The 12,099-nt window shown below is 34.8% G+C and overlaps 1 protein-coding gene across 3 annotated transcripts in view; it reads left to right on the top strand.

The window, feature by feature from the left end:
• The first annotated feature begins 1,674 nt into the window (after positions 1-1,674).
• LOC141388654 (uncharacterized) overlaps positions 1,675-12,099 on the top strand; it is a 45,570-nt gene continuing 35,145 nt past the window's right edge. Inside the window, exon 1 of one of the 3 annotated variants that reach the window (XM_073958751.1) lies at positions 1,675-1,907. In XM_073958751.1, the coding sequence (XP_073814852.1) occupies positions 1,822-1,907 (86 nt within the window). In that variant the 5' untranslated portion in view covers positions 1,675-1,821. Of the gene's footprint in view, positions 2,711-12,099 lie in introns of all 3 variants that reach the window. The other 2 variants (XM_073958752.1, XM_073958753.1) reach the window with 2 other exon arrangements.

Below are 12,099 nucleotides of genomic sequence, written 5' to 3'. Positions count from 1 at the left end.
CATTTTCCGAATTAAGCTTTTGTATCCTCTGACAAGACACTATACCAAATTACAGCAATTACGGTTCGAAAATTTGACTCTCAAACCCTCAATATACATAAAATTGGGCAACACCGTCCATTGGGGCTAGACTAAAATATGGATATGTAATATTTTTTATGGGGGCTATACCAAAACGTGGACCTTCACTGTCTGATTTGTTTTTGCAAGGCATGTTTTGTAGTGCTAGCGAAACTAAATGTCTGTCTCTTTGGTGGGATATTGATGCGACTACATACAAAATACCGAAATTTGGAGGTGTGTTCTGTGGGGTATATATGAAGACGTGGGCCTTTAGTGACAAATTTCTGGTGGAACATTTTATATTCTCAAGGAAGACAAAATGCCAGATTTCAGCCATTTCGGTATGATATTGAGGTCACAACCTTCATGGGGGTTCTATGGGGGCTATATAAAGAGGTAGACCTATACCGACAAATTTCAGGTGGAATGTTTTATAACCTCAAAGAAGACCAAATACCAAATTTCAGACATTTCGGTGTGATAATGTGTCTAAAGCCTTCAAAATACCCAAAATCGGGGGCCACAGTTCTATGGGGACTATATCAAAACGTGGACCTTTACTGGTATATTTCTGGGGGAAACTTTAGTAGCCTCCAAGAATACTAAATGCCAAATTTCAACCATTTTGGTTGGATATTGAAGCCACGACCTACAAAATACCGAAAATTGGGAGGTACCGTTCTATGGCGGCTATATGAAGGCGTGTGCACATACCAACAAATTTCAGGTGGAAAGTTTTATAGCCTCAAAGAATACCAAATTTAAAATATCAACCATTTCGGTGAGAAAATGTGACTTAAACCTTCAAAATACCGAAAATCGGAAAGTGCCGTTCTATGGGGGCTATATGAAGCCGTGGACCTATACCGAAAAATTTTTGGTTGAAGACAAAAACAAATACTAAATACTGAATTTTAGCCATTTCGGCGTCACAACCATTAAAATACAGAAAATCGGGAGGTACCGTTCTTGGGGGCTATATGAAGGCGTGGACCTATTCCAACAAATTTCAGGTGGAAAGTTTTGTTCCCCCAACGAAAACTAAATGCCAAATTTCAGCCATTTCGGTGGAATAATGTGGCCACAACCTTCAAAATATCGAAAATCGGGAGGTACTGTTCTATGGGGGCTATATGAAAGAAGATTAAATGTCTCATTTCAGACATTTCGGAGAGATTATGTGGTTAGGACCTTCAAAATACCGAAAAATCGGAAGATACCAATACTGTGAGTAAATGTGACTTAAACCTTCGAAATACCAAAAATCGGGAGGTACAGTTCTTTGGAGGCTATATGAAAACGTGGACATACCCTAACAAATTTCTGGGGCTAAGTTTTGTAGCTCCAAAGAAGACTAAATGAGAAATTTCAGCCATTTCGGTGAGAAATACCGAAATTCGGTAGGTACCGTTCTATATATATCGTCACCTGAAACGCCCAAAGACGTAACCCTCTTTGGGCATTTCATGTGACGATATACTTTATAGGCTCTCCGGATATAAAAATACATGTCTTTGTAATCGCTGAAGCGCTCCAACAATTCGACCAAACTTGAATAAAGCTTTTTGCACTTTGTTTTGTTTATAATTGATGTTTTGTTATTGTTCGGACAGAACATTGCGGTCGGCGTTCGGTGCTAGTGAGCGAGTAAGTGAGCGACAAGCTAGCAAGCAGCAGTTGCTTTTGCTTTCAGCTAGACAAGACGATGGATGATTGCCGACGCCTGCCTGCCTGATTGTTTGACTCTTTGCCTCCACAATGTGGGGTCTCCGGCATGTTAACCACAGCGAAACAACAATCATAATAACAACAATTCGTCGTCTCGTTGGCACTCGAATAAAGCAGTAAGTAGTATGTAGTAGTAGGTCGTTTGTTATGGTGTTTTACTGAAAAGAGGCGGCTCAGCTAGATTTTTGCAACTGACAGCTTAGTGTGCTTTTATACCTAGACTACGATAGTTCGTTCATTGATTTATTCGTTCGTTCTCAGTGAACATTAAGCGTTTGTTATTTAATTACGATTCGAATGGGTTTTGTTAAACAAATCTTATGCAAATAAACAAAATTGACATATTTTGTGTGTGTGTGCGTGTATTCGTGGTTATTAAAATATTCCGCATAAATGAAAAATAAATGGAATTCATTCATTAAAAAATTAAATAATATAGCATTTTAACATTTAGTAGTTAAATGAACAATTCTAATAAAAAATAAACCTCGGGTTAGTGATAAAACAAGTCGAGCTTTGCAAAAACCCCAACAACAAAAACAGTGCTATTTCATAACACAACATATTTTAAGACCGTCTTACCGACCTCCTACCCAACTTCTCTAAACTTATAGTCAACAGTTGTTTAAGAACATAAAAAAGTTTCAAAGCGATAAATACATAGTAACAACAAAAACAACATCACAACGATAAAAATATCATCACCATTAGATCCACACCATAAACTCACATCGCAGCAGTGTACTCTGGTACTGGTCAAGTCTAGTTGTAGCTTGCTGGAAATTGAGTTTTTAGTGCAAAAAAAAAATTGAAAACTAAAACTTTGGATATACACAAAACCACTAACACCAGCTTAGAAAGATATCAGCATTTTTGTTTGGATACGAGCTCCCCATTTGGATTTAAACCGAATAGGTAGGTAAGCGCTAAATAACTCTAAAAATAGATATTGACACATTGTCGAACAATTTCAATTTTTACATACATAAATACATAAGAACGTTAATTATTATTAAAACATAAAAATTCTCAAATTTTGGAGCGTTGTGAAATAATTTTAGATAATGGAGGAATTCAGTTTTATTTTCTCAATTAAATTTATATTTCAAAAAATCATTAATCATTGATTTAACTTCGTAACCATACTAATATTCCTGTACGCAACACGAGCTTCATATAACTCCAAAGGTGAGCCTGTGGTAAGCTATGAGGCGCCAGTGTGCTTCGTGAATATATGTCAAACACTATCTGTGTTCCTTTACTTACCTGAGGTTAACCCCAAAAAGTGATAAAACTGGCAGAATTTTTTAAGAGAGTGAGAGAGAAGAGAGAGCACATATGCCTTTCTCTTCTACCACAGGCTACCAGACAAATTTCTGCAGGTAAAAAATGGTAGAACTGAGTTTCGACTTTTGTTTGACGATTATTTCACAATGAAGAAATGGAAAAAAATGGACGAAAAACAGAAGAAAAAGTCGAACGCTGACAAAACTAAATTAAAAAATGTTCATGAGAGAGCAATTTTGACACTTTTCTCTTTTACCACTTTTACCATTAAAAAGGTAAAGGAACAAAGCTACTATAGAGTAACAATCAAACCTGTCAGAACGCTGCCCTCAGAACTGTAACAGGGTGCCTGCTCATATCATGAGTGGACCATCTACATGAGGCTTGGGACAAAATGGCATTCTCTCCTTGCAGTACTTGGTCGGATTTACAGTCAGAGTAATCTTAATCAATATATGTTGGATAGGACCCTCCACCCAAGCGTTTCAGGAGGATCATAATCTAGAATATTTACAAGCTACGATTATGGTGAATTTTATCATAGTTTTATGTTGCAATTTAAGAAAATTGCGGAATATTGGAAATTTATATAAATAAAAATTAAATGTCGTTCATTGGTTCAGTTGAGAACGGCTGGACCGATTTGGATAATTCTTTTTTGATATGTTTGTCAACGTTTTATGCAAAGAAAATTTGACCAAGCCCACTTTTACACGCACTTTTTTCAATTTTCAATTTTAATCTTTTCTGCAAAAAATACTGAACTGATTTTCCGGAAATTTTCAGGGAATGTACAGCGATGGCCTCCGGTGAAAATAGGCTACATATTTTGTTGAATTTCGAAAGAGGCGATGTACTTCCCCTATACCAAATTTCGTTAAAAATGCGATATTTACAACAATTACGAATGTATCGGTTTGGAAATTATTTTACTAGACAATTGTGGTTGTGTCTTTGACCTTACCCAAAGACTTGAAAACGCGCACATTTTAAAATATGTTACATCTACAAAACTACTAAACCGATTTTACTGAAATTTTCAGGGAATGTACAGGTATGGTCCCCGGTGAAAATAGACTGCATATTTTGTTTGATATTTAAAAAAAACGCTACATTTGCAATAATAACGAATGCTCCACCATAATATGGAGGGTATAATTAGTACAGAAATGTCTATTACTCCACGTTTTGATATAGCCCCCATAGAACGGTACCACCCGATTTTCGGTATTTTTAAGGTTTTAGCCTCATTATTACACTGAAATGGCTGAAATTTGGTACTTAGTCGTCGTTGGGCTTATAAAACTTTCCCAAGAAATTTGTCGGTATATGTCCACGCCTTCATATAGCCCCCGATTTTCGGTATTTTGAAGATCGTGGCCACAATAATCCACCGAAATGGCTCAAATTTTGGTATTTGATCTTCATTTGGGGTATTAAATGTTCCACGTGAAATTTGTCGGTATAGGTCCACGCCTTCATACAGGTGTTTTGAAGGTTGTGGCCTCAATATTCCCCAGAAAAATTTAGTATTTAGTATTCGTTGGTAGAGGTCCACGCTTTAGTATAGCCCCCATATAACTGTACCTCCCTATTTCAGGAATTTTCAAGGTTTTAGCCTCATTATTACGCTGAAATGGCTTAAATTTGGTACTTAGTCGTCGATGGGCTTATAAAACTTTCCCCAAAAATGTGTCGGTATATGTCCACGCCTTCATATAGCCCCCATAGAACGGTACCTCCCGATTTCGGTATTTTGAAGATCGTGGCCACAATAATCCACCGAAATGGCTCAAATTTGGTGTTTGGTCTTCATTTGGAGTATTAAATTTTCCACATGAAATTTGTCGGTATAGGTCCACGCCTTCATACATGTGTTTTGAAGGTTGTGGCCTCAATATTCCTCAGAAAAGGCCGAAATGTGGTTTTTAGTCGTCTTTGGGAGTATAAATCTTTCCCGCCTATTTCCGGAATTTTGATGGTTGTAGCCTCAATATTCTACCAAAATGCCTGAAATTTGGTACTTTGCCTTAATTTGGGGTATTAAAAGTTCCATATGAAATTTGCCGGTATAGGTCCACGTCTCATATAGCCCCCATAGAACGGTAACACCAAAATTTTCGGGATTTTGAAGGCTTTAGCCTCATTATCACACCGAAATAGCAGAAATTCGTTGAGGGTATAAAACTTTCTACCAGAAAAATTTCGGTATAGGTCCACGCCTTCATATAGCCCCCATAGAACGGTACCTCCCTATTTTCGGTATTTTGAAGGTTTTAGCCTCATTATCACACTGAAATGGCTGAAATTTGGTTCTTAGTCTTCGTTGGGGGTATACAACTTTCTCCCAGAAAATTTTCGGAATAGGTCCACGCCTTCATATAGCCCCCATAGAACGATACCTCCTGATTTTCGGTATTTTGAAAGTTGTGACCACAGCAACCCACCGAAATGACTGAAATTTGGTATTTAGATCGTGTTGTAGGTAAAAGCCTTTCTGACTAAAATTCTGACTGGTCCACGTTTTGATATAGCCCCCATAGAACGGTACCTGTCGATTTTCGTAGTTCTGTAGGTTGTGACGTCAATATTCAACTGAAAGACTTAAATTGGTTATTTAGTCTTGCATGGGGTTATAAAATATTCCAGAAGAGAATTATCAGTATTGGTTCGTGGGTTCCAATATCCGTACCTCTTGATTTTCGGTATTTTCAGGGTTTTACCGAAATATCGGAAATTTGGTGTTTAGTCTTCTTTGAGTATAAAGACTTCCCGCCAGAAATTTGTAGGTTTTGATCGACGTTTTTATACAGCCCCCATGGAACAGCACCTCCGGAGTTTCGGTATTTTGAAGGTTAGCCACATTGTTCTACCGAACTTGCTGAAATTTGGTATTTAGTCTTCTTCGCAAACGAAAGGAAACTAATTGTTCCATTTTACTTCAATAAAACTCATGGTGGAGGTTTTAACAAGTTCGGCCTGGCCAAACTTAAGGCCAGAACAGAATCAATCGTCACTTGCTTTGCTTGCTTCCCAAATGTCAAATTATAAAGGAATGCCAGAGCCTCCTAAAGGAGAACGCAGGCGGTATTCCTTTATAATTTGACATTTGGAGAAGCAACAAAGCAAGCGATTGATTCTGTACTGCCCTTTAACGCCGTTCTTACTTGTTTTTAAATATGTTATATATCCATGACTACTGAACCGATTTCCATGATATATGCAACAAATGCTGAAGGTTTGCCGTGGCAATGTATACTCTACGAATTTCAGAGGAGGTGGGGTACCTTCCCACGCCTTTCTTTTAGACCTTATATGTATATACCAAACTTATGATTCAGCATTAATTTTGGGAGACAATGACCTTAGGTAAATATTTGGAGCCAAAATAGCGGACCACGCCACTGATGATCACGACCACTCTTATCAATACGTAATTTTTCCAAAATGTGTTATATCTTGAAAACTGATGACCACGACCACTCTTATCAATACGTTATTTTTCCAAAACTACTGAATCTAATTTCATGAAATTCTCAGAAATGTTCAGGAATGTCCCGTAGTCCAAAATGCTATATATTTGTTTATGAATTTCGGGGGCCTATTGTTTTATAATCGCTATATTTGCTAAACTTATGAATGCATCGACTTGCAAATTAATTTTCGAGACAACGGTGGCTGCGCCCCGATCAAATGTTCCCTCTTGGTGCCCTAAGCCCGACCACGGACAGTTTTTAAGTATCTCGAAAACTAACGAACCCATTTTTATGAAATTTTATGGAATGTGCCGTGGTACATGTAGGCATGAATTTCGAAGGTGGCACGGTATCTTCCCTATTAAGAAAAACTATATATTTGCAAATGTCCTTAGATAGTGAAGTTCAACGGTCCATCAGCCATGAAAAACTAAAAACATAAGTCTCAATAAGTGGGAGAATACGAGTTTACAATTTTTTTAACTTTAATAATTAGATCGCTTTAGGATAAAGATAGGGGACAGGGACGATAATTAATCCTAAACAGCAGCAATGGGCGAAAAAAATACGACAAAGTCCGTAAGAGAAAAGAAAGGTTACAGCAAAATCCGTTGATAAATTTAAAATCCTCAATGAATAACTTGGTGTGACAATGGACCCAAAGAAATGAGGTAGAAAAAGCCATTTTTGAATTGTAAAGTCCATAAAATTTTGTCATTAAAACTCTATACGACGGGCCAGCAAAGCGGACCCGGGTCTGCTAGTTAAAAAAAATAAACGACGACATTAAGACCCCCATACACATCCCCGAAGGGATGCGAGAGACTTCTCTCATATCAAAGAGTGCACGCCGGTTCATATTAGCTCAATGAAATGAGACCAAATTTTTATCGACGAGTCCGAAGTTTTCAATCATTTCCATAAATTTTCCTCTAGAATTAAACAAACCCATCAATTTATGTTTTTGCACATCATGAAGAATAAAAAATATAACGATAATACAAAGACTTAAGAAACAATCTTTGTTAACCACAATGGCCCAATGTTGCCCACAGGCAACATTTGGTAAGTCCCTAACCACGAGGTATTTATAAGAATTTTTTTTCGCAGAGGACTTTTTTTGCGACTACTAATTGTAATAAACATCCCAAATCTTTTTATCTCTACGGGAAAAAATTCGGGATTAAAAAACAATTCCTCTAATTAATATCTTGAGACCGGTAATTGTTATTAAAATCGAAGTTTTTATATGTTTTTACTTGAAAAAGATTTGAAGACAAACAAGTTCAAATCACCTACAATTATCGGCCCATATCTATAACCTTTATTTCATGACAGCATGAAATCTCTTTAATTATGTTTGCTTCTTCGGCTACAAACCTTGACCGTCAAAAACGTTTTAAATTAACTTTTATATTGCGCAGCTTCAAGAAAATTATCAAAGTTTAAATATGTTAAAATACAAACTAATTTTAGGTATGCAATATGATAAAAAATGATTCACTAATTGCTATTTCATTCGGAACAGTGTCAAAGTGAAAATGATTGAATTATGTGAGAATTTTCGACTGACAGTTGCATAAAAATCTATATGATTTTAAGAGCTTTAACAATTAAGGACTTTACTCTACGTAAATATATATCTTTAAGGATTGTTGATGTTTATGTTAGCGCTTGGGCCATGACATTTTACTTATTTTTAATTAATTGTACCGCCAAAACAAATTGCATTGTTTTATCAATTAATATTTTCTTAATATTAATTTAATTAATATAAGCAATTGCTTATATTTTATAGTGATTTACGTAAATAGAATTAATGTAAGATATAATTAATAAGCTAATGCTAATGTATTTGTATAATATTCTTTTTCAAATCAAACAATGACTTGTGAGTAAAAAGAACCAAATCAAGTTACTGATCGATCAACATGTTGGCCTTCCCTACCCTGTTTAAGCAAAATATAAATATACATTAAACAAAGACAACGGGTCGTTATGTCATTTGAATATTTTATCATATGATATTATAATGAATAAACAAAGAATATCAAATTATAAACTGAATTTGCAAAACAACTTCCCTTTTAAATATTTGCAAAATTCTTGTTGTACTTTGCTACAAAAAAAATTTACGATATTGATTGGAAATGCCTGAAAAGAGGGCCACTTTCGGTCGTTATCTTATCTAAAGAGGCAATTTCAATATGAATTACTGTTGATACTTTAAATTGCACAAAAACCCCATTCACTCAAACCATACACGTTATTCCACTCTATAAATAAAAGTTAATTGTTATTATTGATAAAATATCTTCCAGTTCTGTTTGTCAAAACGAGGTGTTTGTTATTTTTATGCGGCTTTCGTTTGATAAGATATTAGATTTTTTTTTGCAAAGTTTGCTAATTAGAGAGGGAAATTTTCTTTATTTATTTATTTCAAGTGAATCATCAATTCTCCTCCTCATATTGCAGTTACAAAATTTTCCATTGTTCGTGTTATGTGAATAACCTAAACTTTATTGTTAACTATTTTGAATAATCAATTATGGGGTAATAATCAAATGTCAACAAAACAGCAACAGGTATTGTTTTTGTTATTGTTCTTTGAACAGATGATAGATAAGAAAGCGATTTCCTCTTCCTGGTTTGGCTTACTTACAAATAGCAACAGTTAAAGTTGAAAATGGTAAATGCATCTGAGCTTTATTTCGATCTTATCAAGAAGCAAAGCAAAGTGTGCAAAGTGTTTTGCTTTAATTAAGTTGGATTGAATTCACACAAACTTACTACTGAAATACAAAACCATCAGTTCATTAATGAGGCCGCAAGTGTTGAATGTTTTGCGAAATTTTCGATTAAATTGTTTAATACAAAATATAATACATATGTATATTCTTTAAGCTATTGGTGAAGTCAGTTGGATCGACTATAATGTGATGAATGATGAAAAATATGAAATACTTCAATACTGCGAGTGGGTTTGGTGAATTTTTCTCTAGAAAAGTTCCTCTATAAAAGTTCATCTATAGCAAAGTTCATCAGTGATGATTTTTCTTATAGAAAAGTTCATCAGTGGTGACTTTTCCTATAGGAAAGATCACCAGTGCCGACTTTTTCTATAAAAAAGTTCATCAGTGGTGAATTTGTTTATAGAAAAGTTCATCAGTAGTGACTTTTTCTATTGAACAGTTCCTTTATAAAAGATAATCTATAGGAATGTGATGACTTTTCCTTCAAAGGAGTTCATCAGTCATGACTTTTTCTATAGTAAATTTTATTGGTGGTGACGTTTCTTATACAAAAGTACAACAGTGGTGGCATTTTCTATAGAAAAGTTGTTCAATGATAAATTTTCGATTGAAAAGTTCATCAGTGATGACGTTTCCTATTGAAAAGTTCATCAGTGATGACTTTTCCTATCAAAAAGTTGATCAGTGATGACTTTTCGTATAGAACAGTTCACCAGTGATGACTTTTCTTATAGATAAGTTCATCACTGATGACTTTTCTTATAGATAAGTTCATCACTGATGACTTTTCTTATAGATAAGTTCATCAGTGATGACTTTTCTTATAGAAAAGTTCATCAGTGATGACATTTCGTATAGAAAAGTTCATCAGTGGTGACTTTTCGTATAGAAAAGTTCATCAGTGGTGACTTTTCGTATAGAAAAGTTCATCAGTGGTGACTTTTCCTATAGAAAAGATCACCAGTGGCGACTTTTTCTATAAAAAATGCATCAGTGGTGAATTTGTTTATAGAAAAGTTCATCAGTAGTGACTTTTTCTGTTGAACAGTTCCTTTATTAAAGATAATCTATAGGAATGTGATGACTTTTCCTTCGAAGGAGTTCATCAGTCATGACTTTTTCTATAGTATATTTTATTGGTGGTGACGTTTCTTATACAAAAGTACAACAGTGGTGGCATTTTCTATAGAAAAGTTGTTCAATGATGAATTTTCTATAGAAAAGTTCACCAGTGATGACTTTTCCTATCAAAAAGTTCATCAGTGATGACTTTTCGTATAGAAAAGTTCATCAGTGGTGATTTTTCGTATAGAAAAGTTCATCAGTGATGACTTTTCGTATAGAAAAGTTCATCAGTGATGACTTTTCGTATAGAAAAGTTCATCAGTGATGACTTTTCGTATAGAAAAGTTCATCAGTGATGACTTTTCGTATAGAAAAGTTCATCAGTGATGACTTTTCGTATAGAAAAGTTCATCAGTGATGACTTTTCGTATAGAAAAGTTCATCAGTGATGACTTTTCGTATAGAAAAGTTCATCAGTGATGACTTTTCGTATAGAAAAGTTCATCAGTGATGACTTTTCGTATAGAAAAGTTCATCAGTGATGACTTTTCGTATAGAAAAGTTCATCAGTGATGACTTTTCGTATAGAAAAGTTCATCAGTGATGACTTTTCGTATAGAAAAGTTCATCAGTGATGACTTTTCGTATAGAAAAGTTCATCAGTGATGACTTTTCGTATAGAAAAGTTCATCAGTGATGACTTTTCGTATAGAAAAGTTCATTATTGATGACTTTTCGTATAGAAAAGTTCATTATTGATGACTTTTCGTATAGAAAAGTTCATTAGTGATGACATTTCGTATAGAAAAGTTCATCAGTGGTGACTTTTCGTATAGAAAAGTTCATCAGTGGTGACTTTTCGTATAGAAAAGTTCATCAGTGGTGACTTTTCGTATAGAAAAGTTCATCAGTGGTGACTTTTCGTATAGAAAAGATCATCAGTGGTGACTTTTCGTATAGAAAAGATCATCAGTGATGACTTTTCGTATAGAAAAGTTCATCAGTGATGACTTTTCGTATAGAAAAGTTCATCAGTGATGACTTTTCGTATAGAAAAGTTCATTAGTGATGACATTTCGTATAGAAAAGTTCATCAGTGGTGACTTTTCGTATAGAAAAGATCATCAGTGATGACTTTTCGTATAGAAAAGTTCTTCAGTGATGACTTTTCGTTCAGAAAAGTTCAGTTTTCGTATAGAAAAGTTCATCAGTGATGACTTTTCGTATAGAAAAGTTCATCAGTGGTGACTTTTCGTATAGAAAAGATCATCAGTGATGACTTTTCGTATAGAAAAGTTCTTCAGTGATGACTTTTCGTTCAGAAAAGTTCAGTTTTCGTATAGAAAAGTTCATCAGTGATGACTTTTCGTATAGAAAAGTTCATCAGTGGTGACTTTTCGTATAGAAAAGTTCATCAGTGGTGACTTTTCGTATAGAAAAGATCATCAGTGATGACTTTTCGTATAGAAAAGTTCTTCAGTGATGACTTTTCGTTCAGAAAAGTTCAGTTTTCGTATAGAAAAGTTCATCAGTGGTGACTTTTCGTATAGAAAAGATCATCAGTGATGACTTTTCGTATAGAAAAGTTCATCAGTGATGACTTTTCGTATAGAAAAGTTCATCAGTGATGACTTTTCGTATAGAAAAGTTCATCAGTGATGACTTTTCGTATAGAAAAGTTCATTAGTGATGACTTTTCGTATAGAAAAGTTCATTAGTGATGACAT

The sequence above is a fragment of the Musca autumnalis genome, unplaced genomic scaffold, assembly GCF_047663935.1.
Source record: "Musca autumnalis isolate F117 unplaced genomic scaffold, ASM4766393v1 scaffold_1, whole genome shotgun sequence".
NCBI lineage: Eukaryota > Metazoa > Arthropoda > Insecta > Diptera > Muscidae > Musca > Musca autumnalis.
This window is presented reverse-complemented; position numbering and strand designations above follow the sequence as displayed.